At 41.0% G+C, this 22,556-nt stretch overlaps 1 protein-coding gene across 7 annotated transcripts in view; it reads right to left on the reverse strand.

Annotated features, from left to right (window-relative positions):
- HYDIN (HYDIN axonemal central pair apparatus protein) overlaps nt 1-22,556 on the reverse strand; it is a 1,718,235-nt gene that overhangs the window by 933,602 nt on the left and 762,077 nt on the right. For 6 of the 7 annotated variants that reach the window (XM_033943280.1, XM_033943278.1, XM_033943277.1 and 3 more), the window contains one exon: nt 9,304-9,434. In XM_033943280.1, coding sequence (XP_033799171.1) covers nt 9,304-9,434 — 131 coding nt within the window. Of the gene's footprint in view, nt 1-9,303; nt 9,435-10,316; nt 10,374-22,556 lie in introns of those variants that run through there. The other variant, XM_033943283.1, reaches the window with a different exon arrangement.

A 22,556-nucleotide genomic window follows, 5' to 3' on the forward strand; every position in this document is an offset into this window, starting at 1 on the left:
TTGGCTCACGGTGAAAAAAGTTTGCTCACAACACCCGCCCGCTTAGAGGGAACACTGCTCCCTATATGTCTGATCCTGATACAAAGCAAGCGGAAATACCCAGCATCATGCTCTTTGAGGCCCCCCTCCCTCCTTCCACTGCACATGAACCCAGGCATGATTAGATATTGTATAGGAACCTATGTCCACCAGCTCAATATCTCGGAATACCGGTTCCGTCACCCAAATATAGTCTATGTGGGACTGAGTACCATGTGCCCGGAACATATGTGTATAATCCCTCTCGGCCCCATGCAGCACCCGCCAGGTGTCAATCAAGTCCAGGTTATCACCAAATTTGTGGAGCTCCCGCGCCTCAACACGCCTAACAGCCCCTCCCAGCCCTGTGCAATCCAAACTGGAATCACAAACAGCATTAAAGTAACCCCCCCCCCAACAATCAGGGAGACCTGGGAGAAGGGCAATAGCAAGCGTGTTAATTTGGCAAAAAATACTGGGTCACAGTCGGGAGCGTAGACACAGAAAAATACCACATCCCGTTGCTCGATCACCCCCCGACAGAGCACATATCTGCCTTCCCCATACCTGGCCAAAATTTGTAAATTATCAAGGAGACCCTTGCGGAATAAAATCGTCACCCCCCTATGTTTCCCCTTCGCAGATGCCGCTACACACTCCCCCACCAACCATTGTTTCAACTTAGTATGTTCAAGATCTGTCAAATGGGTTTACTGAAGAAATGCCACATCCACCTTATGGCGCTGTAATTGTTGTAAAATTTTGGAGCGCTTAATTGGGGAATTTATCCTTCCCACATTCCAAGTGACAAAGTTAACCAGGATCCACTAGCAGCAACCGCTCCACATACTCTACCATAAGTATCCGTGGGACCCAGCCACCCCAGCCCCTGATCAGTCCCCACCAGTGCACCAGCAGACCACCTCTAATCGAAGTGTGGCGGAGAGTACCATACCCCCAACAGCCCCCAACCCCTCCCCAGCAGCCCTCCATCCCAACCTCTCACCCTCTGAAACCCCCCTCCCCCCAGACCCTAACCCAAAGCTATATCTCGAGGCCATCCAATCAGATCTCGAGATCCCTCTAGGAAGAAGAAACACCACCACCCCAGCCGCCCCAGTACATTCTCCATCCACCCCCGCTAACAAGACCAAGAACTCACCTAGCCCTCCGCCCAAATCCCCACCATACTCACTCTCCACACCAAACCTCCATTCCTCTCGAAAACACTTCCCCTTCACACAACCACTACCCCCTGAAGGACCCCTCAGCTTCTGAGCAATGAAAACTGCTCAGGCCTACATTTAAGTCCAATGGTGGTCCGTAGCCCTCTCATGTGGGTTGTCCCGGAGGCTCACTGCTCACAGCACTCCGCGCCATTGCTCCTCTGGTCTGCTGCCGCCAACCAGAAGGTCCAGCTCTCTCCTCCCCTCAGTCTCCAGCGGGTCCCCCCTCAGGAAGATTAGGAGCACCCAGTTCTTTCAGCACCGACCATGCCTCCGCCACGGTACAGACCCGTCTCATCGCACTTCCCACCATCAATGCCAAGGCAAACGGGTAAAGCCACCGATATCAGAGGCCCTCTCTACGGAGATAGGTGGTCACCGCTTGCATATCCTTCCACTTTCGCAATGTAGCAGCCACCACATCCTGATATATGTCCACCTTCAAGGTATTCCACTTGTAATCCCTCTGCTTTCGCACTGCATAGAATATCTCCTCTTTCACCCAGAAGCTTCCAAGGCATAGAACAATGTCTCGGGGCAAGTTGGATTTGGGGCGCCCCAGGGCCTGATGCGCTCACTCTATATTGATTTCTGGCACCCTCCCCTCACCTGCCAAAGCAACTCATCTTGCCATTTCACCAGCTCCCCCAGCTCTTGTTTTAAATCTGTGACTGCTTTTGTAACATCATGGTGCAGGGACTGCATATCCTTACGAATGTCCAGCAGCAGATCTCTCAGGGAGTCCGGCGCCTCCTGGGCGTCCCCCTGCACACCGCTCCCAGGCCATTCCCATTGCTCCACACCGCCCCACTAAGGGTCCTCTGACTCCACCATCTTGGCTTCCTGCATCGGGCTGATTCCCACCGCCTTCGGCGCTCCCTGCTTCTTCCCCGCAAACCCTTAACTGTCCAACTTTCTCCTCGTGGACATCATGCTGGTCCAGCAACCAGCCGCGTTGTTGCGGGGGCTGCTATTGGGGTGGTTAAAGCAAATTTTTCAGCGGCTCCACCAGAGCTTCGTTTCGAGGCGACCGGCCATATGTGTGACGTCACTTCCTCCGTGCTTACTGCAGCTTAGTAAAAGAGCCCTATAATGTTTTTATTTAAAGGGGTATCATACTTCATTTGCCAGTGGGTTAATATAATCATTTAGCCCCACAGTTTTTTATATTAAGCAAAAAATAATAATAATAATAATAATAATTTAATACAATTCAAAACCGCTTATGAAATTTGTGAGTTTTTACAAAAATAGGCTTAATGCTCTTATCTGAACAGTGAAGTCAGAATTATAATCAGAAAATATCACTTGTTTAAGCTGTCTATAAAAAGGTTTACAGTGATCCATGAGGAAATTCCTTCACAAGTTCCATTCATTATTGTTATTCTCATATTTGAGATTGGTATTTGACCACACACTTGCAATAGGATTTTAGGGAAAACAGTCCCTAGCTGTATTACCTTTGGATGTATCAACAGGAATTGCTTTTGCTTTCTCTGAGAGTAAGCTTAGACTTTCAAGTTGCAAAACAATTTGTCAGTTATGAACATACGTACATTATTAACAACCACCATAGGAGCCAGTGCTGTGGTTGCTTGAGCACCCTCAATATTTAGTAAACTCTTTGACTGTGCTTAGGGACAGGTAATTCCCATTGGGTTTAGCACCCCATTCATTTTAAAAAGTTGGCCTCTATGACAACCACTCCTTATCAGCTGTCAGAGGAATATCACTAACAAAGTGGCTGGTATCCATAAATCCAATTCTAATTACTCTAACCTTGCAGTTATCACCTACCTCAGATCCCGATGCACTAAACGTTTTTCATGTCAGCAAGACTTGTTAAAGCAGTCTTACTGGATGGAAAACCTTCCTTGATGCACAAAGAGGGTTCTCCGTAGCTGCTACCGATCCTCGTGAAGCCACTGAGAACCCTATGCAAATGCATCACAAGAAACTCATTAGTATTTAAATGTACTCTCCTTGTGATGCACTAATAGGAATGCCGCCCCCAGCACCAAATAATTGATGCAGAAATTTTCTGGCAGCTCTGGAGCTACCAGTAAAGTACATAACAGCTGTATCCATAGTAAAATAAAAAATCTGTGCCTTCCTGCTAAGCCCACCCCCCCTCCACGGGGCCGGGACATGGGACACACCCCCCTCTCTGTACCTTTTTTTCAAACTGGCAGGAGGGATACCTATTCCCTTGTGCCTCCAGAGTCCCCCCTATGGACCAGGAACCTAATCAAAAGCCCCAGGACACCCCCCAACATCCTGTACTTCTATTCAAAAGATTAGCAGGAGGGATGCCCGCTCCCTCCTGGTTGAAGGCTCGCCTCTTCAAAATGGTGGCCCTTTCTCCTCTCAGTACATTATGGGATGCAGAGGGAAGGGCCTTATGCCCTGATTTGCTCAGGCACCTAAGGCCTCTTCCCCCCTTCTATTCATACAGAGCATCACCTGTTGTGGAAAAATTGTTCCCACCATGGTAATTTTTACCATGGCATTGGAGTGTTGTGCATTGGAACCTCAGTTATAGAATTGTTATCACCAGCTGATGGTAATCAGAGGTTTACCCTTTCCGGGCAAATAAAACACTTTGTACAGGGAGACAACTTGTGCAAAAAAAACCTGCTAGAACCTCAGTCATACCTTTTATTTTTGTATAGGACGAATATAAACCAGGGGTGCCCAAATGGTCGATCGTAATCAACCAGTAGATCGCTTTGCCTTTGCAATGTTTTTCTCCTTGCTGCTTTTCCAAGTCAGGCCTGGCATGTACAAGCGCTGGACTTACAAAACTTCACCTCCAACGTCAATTCTGACATCAGAGAGGAAGTTCTGGGCCAGCCAATCGCTGCCTGGCTGGCGTGGAACTTCCTCCCCGATGTTAGAATTGACGTTGGAAGTGAAGTCTTGTGTGCGCCAGGCTTGGCTCGTGGAAGCAGCAGGGAGAAAGCGCATTGATGGCTTGGGGATTGTGGTAGGGAAAGAATCGGGGAAGTGGAGAAATTGGCACGATGACTTGGGGGGGGGCAAGGGGAGAGAGAAAGAAAGGCAGAAATAAAGAGGGGGGCCAGGGGGAGAGAGAAAGCAAAAGGGGGGCCAGGGAGAGAGAGAAAGAAAGGCAGAAAGAAAGAGGGGGGCCAGGGGGAAAGAGAAAGAAAGGCAGAAAGAAAGAGGGGGGCCAGGGGGAGAGAGAAAGAAAGAGGAGTCAGGGGGAGAGAGAAAGAAAGGCAGAAAGAAAGAAATATTGGTTTTACAGAAGAAGGAAGTGCAACCAGAGACTCATGAAATCACCAGACAAAACGGTAGGAAAAATGATTTTTTCGATTTAGTGATCAAAATGTGTCCGTTTCGAGAATTTATATCTGCTGTCTATATTTTGCACTATGGGCCCCTTTTACTAAACCGCAATAGCAGTTTTTAGCGCAGGAAGCCTATGAGCATCAAGAGCAGCGCAGGGCATTCAGCGCAGCTTCCTGTGCTAAAAACCGCTATTGCGGTTTAGTAAAAGGGGAGGGGGTATATTTGTCTATTTTTGTATAGTTGTTACTGAGGTGGCATTGCATATTTTAAAGTCATCTGCCTTGACCTCTGATAAAACCCCGGATACAAATGATAATTAACATTTTCTCTGCATACAGTGTGCTTTGTGTTTTTTTAAATTTTATTGTTGGTAGATCATTTTGACTTGGTCATTTTAAAAGTAGCTTGCAAGCCAAAAATGTGTGGGCACCCCTGATATAAACCAACAAAACATCACTAAGGGACACAACCCCAAGCATCACAGAGCACTGAATGAGTAACATTGCAACAATTGCAGGAAATCTTTAACTCATTCCTTATACTATATTAAAAGAACAGTTGAGTTCAATTTTATAGTTCAATAACATCCCGCACACCCCTACCCAAAAGGATGGGTGCTTATGCTTACATCCCTTTCCCCTCAATATGTCAAGAACTTGCATAGAGTGGCCATCATATAAGGTCAATATACCCTATTGAAGATCTCATCAGCATCGATAGTCAAGGCAACCGCTGGAGAAGGCCCCGATTTACTGCCCAAATCAGGGTTACAAATCGTCTGATGTTATCCATTGGCTGTTTCCCAGCCTGATATCCATGGATCAATTCTGGAAGTATACTTGAAGTCTAGCCACCAGAATTTTTGTCTATAAGAGGCAGGATGCATAGGAGCCGTTCCCAGTTTCAATAACAATGCCTGCTTGTTTAAAGGAAAGTGGCAAGGCATACGTGCAAATGATTCAGCAAGTAGAGAAGTGAAGGTTTTATAGAAACATCTTTTCATCTTTCCTCATCTTATCTTCACATCTCCATTCTATCCAGCATCTGCTCTTTTTCTCTTCCCTTCATTTTTCTCTATCTCTACTCCCTCCCCCATGCTCTGACATCTCTCTCCTTCCCATCCCCTCATATGGGCGGCACCAGGGGCGAACTGCCCCCCCCCTTGGTACGCCACTGGTCTTAAGAAACCTGGCTTTCTAATTCAGATGCTGCATACCTTAATCAGACAACATCTCCAGGTTTCCGTTGTATATGTAACCGCCCATCTCAGAAGGGGAGCGGAATAGCTATTCTCTACTCTTCTAAACTAAATATCACTAACCCCCTCTTCTACGAAACTGCACTAGCAGGTTTAGCTTGGTGAGCTGCGCTGAATGGCCTGCACTGCTCCCGACGCTCATAGAGTTCCTATGAGCATCGGAAGCAGTGAGGGCCATTCAGCGCGGCTCTCTGCGCTACAAACTATTAGGGCAGTTTAATAGAAGAGGAGGTAAGTTTTTTAACTCCTCCCATTCTCTATGATAATCACTGCAATTCTGCATAAACTCTACCCCACCCACTGACTTTTTGTGTGAAATATACTTGTAATTCACTGTATATGACAGTTTCTTTTATTTTTTGTTACCTGCATTGAACTGCAAGGTATTGCAGAAAAGAAATAAAATTTTAGGTTTGTGTTATGTTTATGTTTCTCTATCATTCTCTACCACCAACCCCCATCCTCTTCTGAAAACTCCTTTCAGCTCCTTCAGGCAATAATCACAGACTTCTGTCTACACTCTAGTCAACCAATCATACTCTGTGATTTTAACATCCACTGTGAAGACACCTCTCTAACCCTAACCAAGGACCTATATAATCTCATATTAGATCTTAATCTGATTTAACATGTCACAAGCGCCACACATCAAAGTGGTCACACACTCAACTTTATATTCTCAGTCCAGAATTCAGTCCACTCCTTCCACACTAATACCCCCCATGAAACGTTAACATCTCAGATAACACATTTGCAACAACAACAAATATTATAGAGATATCTCACCAAAATCATATCTATCACATTACTAAGTAATGGCGGAATAAAAATCACTAATGTAATGTAATTACTAGCCCATTCTCACTTATAACAAGAATCTTTCATCTCCTTACCTCTGGGAACCAATCTTTAGCATGCATTAGCATTTTAGCATGCATTAGCATTAGCATTTTAGCGCCTCAAAACCCACTTACGCAGATTCACAATTGTAAGAACCTATGTTACAACAAGAAACTCTATCTTCAAAAATGACAACTAAGACAAGCCACAACCCATCCCAACCAAACATTTGCCTATAAATCTATTACTAACACCTATAAACAAGCCCTAATTACAATAAACCAGTATCCCGTTTTCATTAAATTTCTAAGGTGCTCTTCAAATGCCTTATTCCATCTTAATAAATATTTTAAATAATTGTTTAGCCTTTTTTATAGACCTCAGACCCACCACTCCTCCGTCCCACCAAAGTGTTATAACAGGGAGATGCCAGTGGTGAATTCCTCACCAGTCTATTCAATTTACATGATGTACAATTCTTATCATCTTTACACCTAAATTTTAAATTTTACTTATCTTAGTAATGGTGCAGCTTGGGGTCTCACCGCCAGGCTATAATGAGAACTGCACCATTACTAAGATAAGTAAAATTTAAAATTTAGGTGTAAAGATGATAAGAATTGTACATCATGTAAATTGAATAGACCGGTGAGGAATTCACCACTGGCATCTCCCTGTTATAACACTTTGGTGGGACGGAGGAGTAGTGGATCTGAGGTCTATAAAAAAGGCTAAACAATTATTTAAAGTATTTATTAAGATGGAATAAGGCATTTGAAGAGCACCTTAGAAATTTATTGAAAACGGGGTACTAATTACAATAAAGACATATTATATAAAAACTAAATTGAAAAGGCACCTAACACAGCACTCCTTTACAAAACTCTCAAATTTTTAACTACATATCATATTGTCACATCCACTTCCAATCCACCTCCCACTGCTCAAGAACTAGCTCAATAGTTTTATGATAAAATTTGTACTTTAAGATCCACCATTAACCAAATTACTTTACCTACACCACATGACTCCTCCTACTCGTAGTATATCATGCAGCTCTCTAGCTAGCTTCAAGCTTCCCTCTCCTGTTGAGCTCTCCAGACTTACTACAGGACTTCATAAAACTACCTCTCCTGCTGCTCCTATTCCTACTTCACTTCTTAAAAGTTTCTTACCTTCTCTCCTCCCCTTTATTCACTCCATGATTTCCTCCTGCCTTACTACAGGGACTTTCCCCCAACTTTGGAAACACACATTTTTACATACTAAAATAGTGTTGTCTCCACCCTGTCTGACTTTTGCAACTATCACCCTATTGCAAATCTACCTTTTCTATCAAAAATAGCTGAAACAGTAGTACACTTGCAAATTCAAGAATTTGTCACTATAACAAAATCATTGCACCCCGACCAGACAGCATTCAGGTCTTTTCATAGCACAGAAACTGCCCTAATCCCTATCCGCCATTACTTACAGTTCAAGCTCCTATAGCTGACCTACAAGTGTGTTCATTCTGCTGCCTTTCAGTATCTCTCTTATCTCCTTATACACCTCCCAGAGAACTCCATTCCTCAGATAGGCCACTCTTGGCTGTGCCATTTTCCTCCACTGCCAATTCCAGACTTCGTTCCTTTCATTTGGTTACCCCAAATGCCTGGAATAAATTACCTGAGTTTGTCCACCAAACCCCTTCCCTTCCCTTGTTTAAAAGCAGACTGAAAACCCACCTTTTTGATATAGCCTTCAATCCTTAACCCTACTCCTCTGCCCTCCAACCCAGCCAGCTGATTAACAGTTCCCCTTAACTGCATCCATGGCATCCTGTTTGTCTGTCTGGCCTGTTTAAATTGTAAGCTCTTTCAAGCAGGGACTGTTTTTTCTTTGTGACGCTGTACAGCGCTGTGTATGTCTGGTAGCGCTATAGAAATAATTAATAATAATAGTAGTAGTAATCAGTAGCACTGCATACATATACAAAGCACTAGAGCTAGAAGGGGAAGCCCCAAACAGCTGAGCAGTAGAGGAAGCCCTGAAGCCGTGATGGCTGGGAAGTCCTGCCAGCACTGATCAGCGGGCAGGGAGAGCAACAAAGAAATTTGACTGGAGAGGCTGTGCTTAGCAATTGCTCTTCTGAGCAGACGCTAGGCACAGTTCTTCCCCCTATTACTAGTGCTGCTCCGCACGAATAGTATGCATATAATTTGCATGCTATTTGAGCTGAGCATCAGCTGTTGGGGAAAAATTGCTCCCACCACAGCAATTTTTACTGTGGTGTCGGAACATTGTGCATCGGGGCCTTAGACATTTATGCAAGGTAAATGTCGGTGTCGAAATGCAAATATGGCCTATTAAATGAGGGCCCAAATATTTTCATAGGACTACCAGTATCTGTCTAAGGCACTGGTTCCCAACCTTATCCTGGAGGACCACTAGGCCAATCGGGTTTTCAGGCTAGCCCTAATGAATATGCATGAGAGAGATTTGATAATAATGGAAGTGAGAGGCATGCAAATCTGCTCCATGCATATTCATTAGGGCTATCCTGAAAACCTGATTGGCCTGGTGGTCCTCCAGGACAGGGTTGGGAACCACTGGTCTAAGGTATCTCTGTGGGCTGTCTGCTGTGATAAGTAAGAAATGGAGAATTACTTGACCAGTTTCTTGCGAGTCCACTGGTTACTCAAAATGTTGCTGGAGAAGTTTGAGATCACAGCCTGCTGCTTTAAGGCATATTCTTTTATCATAAGTCGTTCTGCTTCCATCTGTAGCAGGGTGTCAAACTAGAAATAGAAAAGGAAATAACAAGATCAGTACAGGATTTTTCATAGAACTAGGAGAAGAAAAGTACATGGAAGTCTTTCAGTTTATCACAGAAACAAAGTACACAAATGGCTTCAGTATCTTTTCTTAAAAAAAAAAACCACCCCAAACCCTCTTTGTTTATTGCATGTTTAGTGATGCCACAGATATAATGATACCAAAGTCATTTACATATAACTCCAAACATTCACTTCAATTGTATGTACAACAGGTCAATGGTTTCACTTCACTTTTGTTTTATTACAAATATTAATAATAATAATAAAAAACCTAAGAATCTTCATTTTAAAAATGGTTCACATCTCCTTAAATTACCTCTTTACTAAAGGCTAGGTTTACTAAAGTGTCTTATGTCAGAGTGTGATAATGCCATTAACCTGCATTATTAGTACATTGGTCCCATTGGACAAAATGAGACATGTGGTAAGGTATATATGCATTAATGCAGGCCTCAACAAATTTTCTTAGGATCTAGGAGACTGCATAATAATCTAGGAGTCAGACTTGGAAAGACTGGAATTATAGAATTTATGTATTTCAATTATCTTTTATTGGTCAAACAGTGCAAAACAAGCAATACAAGTAAACATACTGGTAAAATGTTTGAACAAAGAACATTATAATTCGAAATCCTTCCCCACCCACCCACCAAACAACACAAAAAAAGGGGGAAATATCGAGAGAGAGAGAGAGAAGGCGAGACAGAGAGCAAGAATGGCAAGGACAAACATCAGCACAATATTAGAGATTCAGTACATTACTCCAAGCATAGGGTGTTAAAGAAGACCAATAAGGCTCCCAAATCACTTGAAGCTGACATCTCTTCACAGAATCCATTTCAGATATGTTCATACGTTCCATTTTCAATTGATGAAGCATTCGCATACGCCATTCAGAGACTGTGGGAGCAACAGAGTCCAGTCAGTGGAGCAATATCAGTTTCTTGGCAAATAAAAGAGCACGTTGCAGGAAGCCCCTCAGGCCAGCCGGGATCATATGCGTCAAAACAGAGTGAAAAGCATCTAGTCTTCCATACAGTTGAACAAGAATCCAGACGCATCTTAGCTTGGTGAGCTCTGGATGGTGAGATATACAATCGCAAAATCAACTTACATTGTAATTCAAACAAAGGCACCGAGGACCAACGCTGAGACACTGCTTTAAGGGCAGTGTATAACAGAGTGTCCGAAATGGACGTACCCAAGTCTGTGGGCCATTCCCAGAGAAGCAAAGTCAATGCTGCAGGAGGACTTCAACAAGAATCTATGGTGGAAACAGAGAGGAACCAAGGACTGTGCCTCCAAACATAAGGCTTCTTTTAAAACCTTCCAGACAGTCGAAGTTGAAGAAGACAGAGGCAGAGAACATATATAATGTCTAAGTTGAAGATATGGCAAAATATCATTAGCTGTAAGTCTATAGCACTGAATTAGCTATTGGTAAGAATGCATCCTCCTGCTCTCGTAAGGACCTGATGAATGTAAATAAGTCCACATGGCATCCAGGAAGTAAACTGAGAAGAATCTAGACAAGGTTGAAAGAAAGGATTGTCCCTAATAGTCAGCCATGGGGATCAGGTAGTTGATAAGTGCAAATAGGTACACAGCCATTTCCAGTGTGCCAAAACTGATTTAGAAATGTGCCAGGTGTGTGTAAGAGTTCCCACAGAATAGGGACTAAAAATGTCCAATTCAACCTTTGAGAAAGTAAAAAGTCTCCCTGAACCAGTCATTGATATGTCTGATTTGACAACAAATATATATTTAACAATCCCAACCCTCCCTTATCTCTGGGGAGAGTCAATTTAGCATACGACAAGCGAGCTCGATTACCACTCCACAGAAATCTCTGGACTGCTTGGTGGAGCAGTACAAAGCAGAGGCAACTTTTGAAAATAATACAACCATCATGGTATAATAATCATATTATAAAGAACAATACAGCCCTGAAAGGAGAGAGGATAGGACTGCTACATACCCAAGCAAAGCTCTATGGACTGCAGCAGAGGGTCCAAATTCACTTTAGGTAAAGTGGTGAGATTATCCAGTAACCAAATTCCAAGATATTTAAGCCGATGGTCTGCCCATTTAAGTGGAAAGGCTCCCTCACAAGTAGAGGGAATCACCAAAGCCTCAGAATTATGAGCATTTTAGCGATACCCTGAATAGTAGCTAAACTCATCCAAACCCCCTAAGACATGAGATTAGGAAGAAGAGGCATTAGTGAGGACAAGCAAAACATCATAGGTTTACACTAGTCCTGAGAATTGGACACCCTCGACATTTGGATCTTTATGGCTAGTATGCAATAAGGGCTCTAAATAAAGCAAAAACAACAAAGGAGACGGGAGACATCCCTGACGCATGCCACAACCAATCAGGAAGGGAGCCGTAACTGTACCATTAACTAAAAGAGAAGCTGAAGAAGAAGAATACAAGGCATGCAATGCTTGCAAGAACCATCCTGCAGGAGGGCCAACCCATCCCATGTGCCTAAGGCCCTGTCCATAGGAGGGGCCTCAGGCAACTGGGCCAATTCCTAGGCCCCTCCCTGGTGCATCCCACCTTTGCAACCACATCGATGATTGAAAAAGTATCTAAAGCCTTCGGGACAAGAGTTAGCGAGGTAACCCTCATCACCTTTAGCCAACCAGGTTTCTGTAATGCAAAAAAGGTCTAAGTTGTTTGATGATACAGTGTCTTTGATAATATGATATTTACCTCTAAGAGATCTAGCATTAAGTCCTATTTTCAGATTTTTAGAGAAGAGGTTGAATGTAGGTAGAAGTTGGACATTAAGTGATGGGTCTAATCTAGACATTAACCTTTGGTTGATTATACTGTAGATCGATTCGAACATGGGTGATGGCCCCAAACGACTGGAATTTTAGAAGGACCTTCTTTCATTGTGGCAGTACAAAACAGGAGTAACAAGATTAAAGCTAGTAGAATTAGAAGAGGCTGTTTAACCCTTTGAAAAGAACTGATTAACAACTGTGGATCCTGCACATTCAAGATACACATTAAGGAGCGCACTAAAGAACATTACCTGCTCCTTAAGTGCGCTCCTTTGGCAAGCACCAGAGGTGTGCGCCACAAATGAGTTCTCTTTATATATCATGGACCAGACCTGATCTAAGCGGCGGCAATTCAAGATAGACAAGGAGGAACTGAAAGTAAAGAAAGGCACAAGGTAATTAACCACAGACAAAAATTGCAGGCAAACAATGAAAAAATTAAAATAATTATCCAAAGGAGCTGTAAAGTGTGCTAGTGCAGTGCAATTGTGCAGCAACAGTAAAGTGACAGTGCGCCACAAATGAGTTCTCTTTATAGGTCATGGACCAAACCTGATCTCATGGGGGCACCATTTTCCTTCTCCGAAGCATCGCTCTTCAAGACATCATTCTCCTTCTTCGAGGTGTCAGCATAAGAAGCAGCATTCCTCTGGACATCATTCCAGTCCTTCACATCATTCTTCTCCACTGGCACGACCACATTCCAGTAAATCTGGCAAGCACTCTTCCAAGTCCAGGCATATCTCGCTTAAATGACCAGACAAGCACTGGCAATCTTCATCGCCTACATCATTGGATCGGTACAGAGCCAAACGCCGGTACTGCTCTTCTTCCATCCCTGTGGATTCAGATCTTTGTCTTGAGTGTGCTCATGTTGGCTCTTCTTCTACTACAGAAGCTTATGATTCTCCTGCAGAGCATTCTCCTCCCACCACTTCTCACAGGGAGCCATCTCCTTCCGAGCCTGTCTCATTTACTTGTTTTATCAGGCAAATGAGTAAAGACATGGCTATTAAATTGGAAGCAAATTCCAAATATTTGGAGGAATTTATAGAAACTATGGACTACAAACATCCTCCTAAGGAGCTTCTTAAACTTCCTTTACATGGAATCCTGAAGGAAACTCTCCGTAAGAATTGGGAGTCCCCCTTTTCAGTTCCGGCTACTACTAGGAAACTGGATTCTCAATACATAATTATTCCTGGTTTTGATAAACCCCAGATTTCACATCAATCTCTCATGGTTGAATCCACTCTCAAAAAGTCTGCTCCTTCTAAAGTCTATGCCACAGTTCATCTAAGGTGAGAAGGTTGAACGATGGACAGATTTGGTTGACGTCTCTACCAAAATTCCATGCTGGCCAACAGAGTCATCAACTATAAATTTTATTTTACTTGTTATCTCAAGCACTTGGTGAAACAGATGCCTAACTATTATAAGTATCTTTCATCTCATCACAAGTCAGTTTCAACATATATTTAGCACTCTCACTCAGCTCAGACAACATATGGTTCAATCCGCTTATGATGCTTTTGAGCTATTCTCTAGAGTTTATGAAATGTCTATGGACATGAGGAGGTTGGCATGGCTCAGGATATCAGACATGGATGTTAATCTCCAGGACCGGTTATCCAACATTCCCTGCCTAGAGGATGAACTTTTTGGGGCACTATTGAGCTCTCAGCGCATGAAGCTCTCAGCGCATGAAAAGTCTTGGGATTCATTGCTTAAACCTAAGCCTAAGTCATCTTCGTCTAGACCTTTCAAGCCCTCTATTTCCTATCAGAGGCATTATCCAGCAAAACATCTTCCTCCTTCCAGGCTGCAACAGAAAAAACAGCGACAGCAGCGTCCTCAAAAATCTCAAACATTTGATCCTGAAGGGCATAGAGAAAGTGGAGAGGGACAGAATCTTCAAACTTACAAAAACTACAAGAACGAGAGGGCATTCGGAAAAATTAAGAGGGGACAGATTCAGAACCAATGCTAGGAAGTTCTTCTTCACCCAGAGAGTGGTGGACACCTGGAATGCGCTTCCAGAGGGTGTGATAGGATAGAGTATGGTATTGGGGTTCAAGAAGGAATTAAATAATTTCCTGAAGGAAAAGGGGATAAAAGGGTATAGATAGAGGATTACTATACAGGTCCTGGACCTGATAGGCCGCCGCGTGAGCGGACTGCTGGGCATGATGGACCTCTGGTCTGACCCAGCAGAACCACTGCTTATGTTCTTATGTTATGTTCCTAAATCTAATCTGCCTTTTTGACCAGTTTCTCAAGAGCATAATTTTAATCAATGTAAATCTGCCTCTTCCTCTCCCCATTGGAGGTTGTCTACAACATTGCCATCATCGTTGGCAGTTAATCACCTCTGACCTCTGGTTTCTCAATATAATTCAAGAAGGTTATTCTCTTCATTTTCTCAACATTCCTCCAGATTATCCTCCAAGAGAGTATCCTTCGACCCTCTACAGTCCTCTCTCTGCTCATTGAAACCAGCTGCTCATTTGGACCAGCAAAACATAGGGTTTTATTCCCGATATTTCCTTGTTCTGAAGAAGACAGGAGGTCTTTAACCTATATTGGATCTCAGAGCTCTCAACAAATTTCTTGTCACAGAAAAGTTTCAGATGTTGTCTCCAGCATCACTGTATACCCTACTGCTGTATATCTCAAACTGTGTACCTCCTGAGATTACAAGTTCCAGATGCTAGGAAGGAAGCTGAAGATCAGAATGTCGAGGATAGCGTTCTCAGAGATCTTGCCGGTACCCAGGGCCAATGGGAAGAGGCAGACAGAACTGCAAGCAGTCAACACATGGATGAGACGCTGGTGTGAGGAAGAAGGATTCTACTTTAAGCGCAACTAAATGATGTTCTGGGGGAAGAGCAAGCTTTATAGGAAGGATGGACTCCACCTCAGCGGAGACGGAATGAGGCTACTTGCAAGTAACATCAAGTGTGAAATTGAGAAGATAGCCTAGACATCATCGGCATCAGTGAAACATGGTGGAACGAGGACAATGTCTGGGACACTGTTACTGGGACACAAGCTATACTGCAGAGACAGAATAGGACAAAAAGGTGGTGATATTGCCCTATACATAAAAGAGGGAATTGAGTCTACCAGGGAGAACACGCCGGAAATGAACAATAAGGTAGAGTCTCTATGGGCCAAAATACTAGGAACAAATGGAACGGATACGAACATCGGCATCTACTACCGACCTCCAGGGTGTTAATAGGACAGTCAATGACATATGAGATTAAACACGAATGCAAGGGATTCAACACAGTTATCATGGGCAACTTCAATTATCCGGGGATAGATTGGAACCTAGGCAACTCTAGCTGCAGTAGGGAGACAAAGTTCCTGGATGCTTCCTGGAACAACATGTCAAGGAAAACATGAGAGGAAATGTAATTCTGGACTTAATTCTAAATGGACTATGAGGACCGGCACAAGGTATAGAAGTAGAAGGGACGCTTGTAAACAGTGACCACAATATGATCTACTTCAACCTGGACACAGGAACAAAAACTCGATCCAGAACGACTACCACAGCACTGAACTTCCGAAAAGGAAACTACAACAGGATGTGAGTCACGGTGAGGAAGAAGATTAGGAAGAGGATAAGCACTGTAAACACGCTAGAGCAAGCATGGTCCCTTTTTAAGGACAGTCACCGAGGCGCAAAATCTATATATACCAAGTATCAACAAAGGTTCCAAGATGAAAAAGAAAAAGGAACCGGCGTGGCTCACTGTAGCGGTGAAGGAAGCGATCAGAGACAAGAAGATTTCGTTTAAGGAATGGAAAAGGACAAAATGGGCAAAAACTGGAAAAAGAACAAACAACATTAAAGCAAGTGCCATAAGGCGGTAAGAGGGGCCAAAAGAGACTATGAGGAAAAAATAGCAAAGGAGGCAAAAAAGTTTTAAGTCATTCTTTCAATATATTAAGGGGAAATGACCCGCGAAGGAAGCAGTGGGGCAGTTAGATGACCATAGACTAAAGGAGGACTAAGCCATCGCCGACAAACTAAACACATTTTTTGCGTCTATATTTACATAAGAACATAAGAATTGCCGCTGCTGGGTCAGACCAGTAGTCCATCGAGCCCAACAGTCCGCTCAACTGGTTGGCTGCTGGGCTGCAACTGGAGGGTTGTGTCACAGCCCATAATGTTCGAGCTATGGCAGCTTCAGTGGCTTTTCTTTGCTCTACCCCTATGGAATCCTATTCCCGATAGGATGGACATTTCGGCCAAGCAGTATTACAAAATTTATTTTCCCAATAACCAACTCTCCCACCATCCCATTTCTGGCTAGCTTAGAGGTCACCTACATGTGAGAATATATTGCCTGCTTGTCCTGGGATAAAGCACAGTTACTTACCGTAACAGGTGTTATCTAGGGACAGATTTTCTCACAACCCACCCACCTCCCCGGTTGGCTTCTTAGCTGGCTATCTGAACTGAGGAGCCGTGTGCCTACGTCGGACGGGAAGGCACTTTCTAAAGTTCTTAAACTGCAGAGATGGTTTGCTCGGAGGTTGAATAGGGAACCTGGTGAGAGCGAGGGTGGAGCTTACCTAAGATGGTGGTTTGAAGCAGAAATGGAAACGCTGTCGGCAGGAGAACTGTTTTCCTCAATTTACCTGATGGTAAAAAGAAAATCTAAACTCTGGGTTTTCCCAGAGGAATCACTATTGCCAGCCGAACTCAATTGCCAGATGAAACCTTGGCAGGAGGAGGCATGCTGACTGAGGCATGCAGTTACTCCATTGAGGACACCATCCTATCTCCAGAGGAGCGAAGTCCACCAGCACATCCTGTGGCAACGGAAGTGCAGTAGGAGGTTGGGCTGGCCCGAGAAGTTCTCCTGATGCACCACCAGAGTAGGAAATCCAAATCTGAGTGGTGCCAGGAGAAGATACCAACATTGCCGGTGGGGGAATTGGATCCAACCCACGAGGAGGAGGCTATTAGGATTTCATTAGCAGCTGCAGCCCAAGGAATTGTAACTGCGGGGGAGCTCAGAATGGAAGTTGCTCCTCTGCAGAGACCCAAAGTCTTTACTATGGAAATGATATGGAAGGCTATATCAAATCTTCAGTCTTCTTTGAGCATGTCAAATGCAGCAGCTATCTAACTAGTATACATCAGTGCTATCTGAATATTTGGAATAAAAGAACAAAATCTCAAGCCTGGAAAAGAAGTCGGTGGACTGTGATATCAGGCTGAAATCTTTGGAGGCACAAGCCCTAGTCTGGGTTAAAGACAGTGGAAATTTGCATTTCAAGTAAGAAATATTGGAAAGTGTAACCTTAGGGTTATAAATTTTCCTAAAGTAGTGTCTATCTCTGCATTGGATATGTTTAAAGGGTATTTAAATGAGATTTTGAAAGTTCTTGAGACATCATATCCACCTCTCTCTAAAATCTATTACTTTTCTAAGAAGGTAAAATCTCAGAGTCCTAATCAGCAGAATCTTTCTGCTGATAGTCTGCACTTGACTAATTTCTGGTGAGGTTGGAAATTGGATGCCCAGGTCCCTGCAACATTATTAGTTTCCCTCGCTATCGAATCAGATAGGAAATGGTTAATAAAACTGTTTTTTAGGTACAAAGAGGTTCCCTTTATGACATATAAAGTGATGATGTACCCAGATTTCCTAGGCCTGCCCAGAAAAGGAGAAAACAGTTTTTGCTTTTGAGACCGCAGGCTTTGCAGTTAGGAGCAACTTTCGTTCTGTGCTACCCATGAAAATGTGTACTGGTATATCAACAGAATAGATTTTTTTTAATGAGTCGCAGAAGCTATTTAAATTTATTGCTACTAAAGGTCAATTAACCTCCTCACCGTGAGAATTGAATCCAATAGTTCTACTCAATGATAAATGGTTCTGGGGTTATCAAGCCGAGTCTTTATTTTCTTTTTATTTTCAGTTATCTTTATGATGTTTCTCAGTCCATTCTTTAGCTCCGTTCTCTGTAATTGTGGACTAACCATACTTTGATAAGTTGTTTATTATCCTAAAAGTAGTGATCAAGTGTTTTTGATCCTTCATGATGAAAATGATTTCAGTTCATTGTATTTTTGTTTTTTGACTGATAATATTGTCAAATGTTTGAAAATTATAAATAAAGAATTTTTAAAAAAAATATCTTTATTCATTTTCAAGCTTTCATCAAGTATCAAATATACAAATATCAAAACATAACATCACTTGATATTCTTACTATTGTATCATATAATACATATATTTAACACTCTCCCCCCATCAAACCTATTAATATTCTCTAAAATGAACAATAAAATATAATATCCTCCCCCCTCCCTACAATAACTGGTGTATACTTAAATAGAAAAATGGCGTTTAATCATTTCAAAAGGATGTTAATGGCTCCCAAATTTTAATAAAATTCTTATAATTTCCATGTTGTATAGCTAATGATCTTTCCATTCTGTACATGTGACATAATGAATTCCACCAAAAATTAAAATTGAGTCTACTGTGATCTTTCCAATTATTAGTGATATGTTGAATGGCGACTCCAGTCATGATCAATAAAAGGATGTTATTATGTGAAGATAATTGACTCTTTTTTCTCATAGACATTCCAAATAGTACTGTATCATAAGATAATGCCACGTGGTTTTCCAATAAACAATTTACTTGATCCCATATTGAGTTCCAAAAGGCTAAGATATAGGGACAATGAAACAAAAGATGGTCTAAAGTCCCTACTTTAAGATTACAATGCCAGCATCTATTAGACTTTGAACTATTTAACTTTTGTAATCTAACTGGGGTCAAAAATGCTCTATGCAAAAGAAAAAAAACATGTTTGTCTCATAGATGCAGACAATGTACATCTCATCCTCCAAGACCAAATTTATGGCCATTGAGATGCTGAAATCTGATGCTTAATCTCAGTGCTCCAAATATCCCTCAGACCATTTTTAGGCTTTTTTTTAACAGATTCACTAATACTTTTATACCACTGTGCGGCCTGGTGACCCAGAAAGTCCACCTAAAAGCATAAAAATTCCAGACTGTACTGTGTATTAAGACTTTTCCATTCAGGGAACCCTACCTGAATGGCCTGCTTCAGTTGCAACCACCTAAAACTTTGTGATTTATTAAGACCAAATTTATGTTGCAATTGTGTAAAATCCAGCAGTTTACCATTTGAAATAATATCATTTAAAGTCCATATTCCTGCAATCATCCAATGCTTCCAGATGATCTTAAAACCACCAATTTGAATCTTGGGGTTTAGCCATATGGTTTGATTTGTTGATTTACTAATAGGAATAGCTGTTAAATTGTTAACAAATCGTAAGGTTTTCCAAGTATCCATTAGAATTCTGTTATCCTTTTATAATCTGGGCATCTTTATACTAAGAACATGACAAAGATGTAACGGAAACATGAGTCGCCATTCCAAATATAGCCAATCTGGAGTGTATTTAATGAGCTCAGGGAGGACCCAATACATACCTTGACGTAAAATATAGGCTTGATGGTACCTATAAAAGTTGGGGAAATTTACCCCACCTTCCTTAATTTTTTTTTGTAAAGATACTAGAGCAATTCTGGGAGTTTTACCTATCCAAATAAATTTAGTAAGAATAGAATTCAATTTTTTATAAAAAGACCCCTGAAAAAACACCGGTATCATTCCTATTTGATAACAAACCACAGGCAATATCATCATTTTAACAGTTTGAACTCTCCTCCACCAAGATAAATGTAAAGGATTCCAGTGTTCACACAATTCTGTTACCTTCTTTAATAAAAGTTTTTCATTCTCCTTCACAGTGTCATCTATCGTGTTTTTAATCCAGATTCCTAAATATTTTAATCCATCTTCCTTCCATACAAAAGAGAATGTATCAAACATGCTTTTTATACAATGCACATTAAGAGGAAGAATTTCAGACTTGTTCCAGTTTATTTTATATCCTGAGAATTTTCCAAAACTTTCTATCAAATCTAACAGGCAAGGAATGGTTGTGGTAGGATTTCTCAAATAAAATAAAATATCATCTGCATATGCAGAGAGTTTATATTCCCACTCTTTACGAGGAATACCCTGTATATCCTTTGTCTGTTGAATCGCTAACAATAAGGGCTCTAAAACAATATCAAAAAGCAAAGGAGACAATGGACATCCCTGTCTAACTCCCCTATGCAAAGTAAAACGTTCTGATAAATTATTATTAATATATAATCTTGCCATAGGTGAGCTATACAAAGTTTGAATCATTTGAATAAAACCAGAACCTATACCAAACCAATCCAATGCCTGATACATGAATGTCCATTCCACTCTATCAAATGCTTTTTCCGCATTTAAAGATACAGTGAAAGCCGGTTCATTCAAGTTTTTTGTTAAATTTAATGTGTGAAAAGCCAATCTTGTATTACTAGACGAATGTCTGTTCGCAACGAATCCAGTTTGGTGTACATCAATGATAAAAGGGAGATCCTTAGCCAACCTCAATGCCAATGTTTTAGCTAATAATTTTCCATCCACATTAATTAAAGATATAGGCCTGTAATTTGAGACCAAAGTGGGATCTTTATTTGGCTTTGGGAAAACAATAGTCAAAGATTCTGCCATAGTACCTGTAATACAACCATTGTTTAGTTGAAATTGATATAAATTTAGTAAATGGGGTAATAAAGAAATTTGGAAAGATTTATAAAATTCCACTGTAAAACCATCCCCACCTGGAGCGGATCCAACTCTAAGAGATTTCAACGCTGTTTCTAATTCTTTTAATGATATAGGCTCTTCTAAACTTTTTTTTATGTGATCAGGAATTTTTGGACCCTCAATAAATTTTAAGAATTCCAAACCATTTTGTACTTTATCAGCATAAGACTCGGAAGAATACAAATCTTTATAAAAATTAAGAAACTGATTTAATATATTTCCAATCTGAGTATATATATTTCCTTTTTCATCCTTTATTGCTATTATTCTTGTTCTTCTCTTCTTTGCTTTAAGATAATTTGCAAGTAATCTTCCTGCCTTATTTGAATTTCTATAATACAAGGTTTGTTGAGAAAACAAATCTTTCCTTGCCATTCTTGAATATAACTCATTATATTTACCCTTTGCCTTTAAAAGAGCCTGCAATGTATCTTGTTGCCATTTATCAACTAATTTAGATTCCAAATATTTAATTTCTTTCTCCAAATCAGAAAATTGTTTAGCGAGTTGTTTTTTAATATACGCAGAATATGAAATAATATTACCTCTTATAGTTGTTTTAAAAGCATCCCATAATATTTCTGTACTAATATCTGCTGAAGTATTTATTTGGAAAAACTCAGATATCTTTAACTTAAATTCTTCAAGAAAAGCTAAATCCTCAACCAATGTATTATCAAATCTCCAAATTAATCTATTGTTATCTTTTTCATCAAACTTAAATTTAATCCACACCCCTCCATGATCTGATAAAATAATTGGATCAATGGAAGCTTGTGTTACTTGCTGTATCAATGAATTTGAAACCAAAATATAATCAATTCTTGAAAAAGACTTGTGACCAAAAAGAAAATTCCTGATCATTAAAATGAAGTATTCGACATATATCTTTTAAATCACAAGATTGTACCAAATTATCTAATCCTAATGATTTTATATTTTTGCTTGGCTTTTTATCCATAAAAGGATCCATAACAGCATTAAAATCTCCAGCTACAACTAAATTAGAAGCATCCAGTGGGAGTAATAATTGTTACAAATTTTTGAAATAATCATTTTGGTTTGAATTAGGGGCATAAACATTAAATAAAGTCAAGGTATTATTTCCCATGCTTATTTCTACCTTAATCCACCTTCCTAAAGGATCAAAATCTATCATTATCAAAATCTATCATTTGAAAAGAAGCTGAACATTTATTATTTATTAAGATTGCTACTCTTGCTTTTTTCCCTACTACAGGGGCAAAAAAACAATGTTTTACCCAATCCCCTTCGAGTTTCTTTGATTCTATAGCTGACAGATGCGTCTCTTGGATATAATATATATCAGCCTTTTGTTTTTTCAAAAATGTAAGCATTGTTTTCCTTTTCACTTGATATTGAGGCCATTAACGTTAAATGAAAAAATTTTAATCTCTATTATATATATTGATTATAAAATATCTCATCCATTTTTCAAAGATCAAATAAAAATTTAAATTTAATTATACACCATTTTCCATATTAACTCTTTTCGCATAATACAACTCATTAATTTATCATTATACCCTTTCCC

This window comes from Geotrypetes seraphini, chromosome 4 (assembly GCF_902459505.1).
Source record: "Geotrypetes seraphini chromosome 4, aGeoSer1.1, whole genome shotgun sequence".
Lineage (NCBI taxonomy): Eukaryota > Metazoa > Chordata > Amphibia > Gymnophiona > Dermophiidae > Geotrypetes > Geotrypetes seraphini.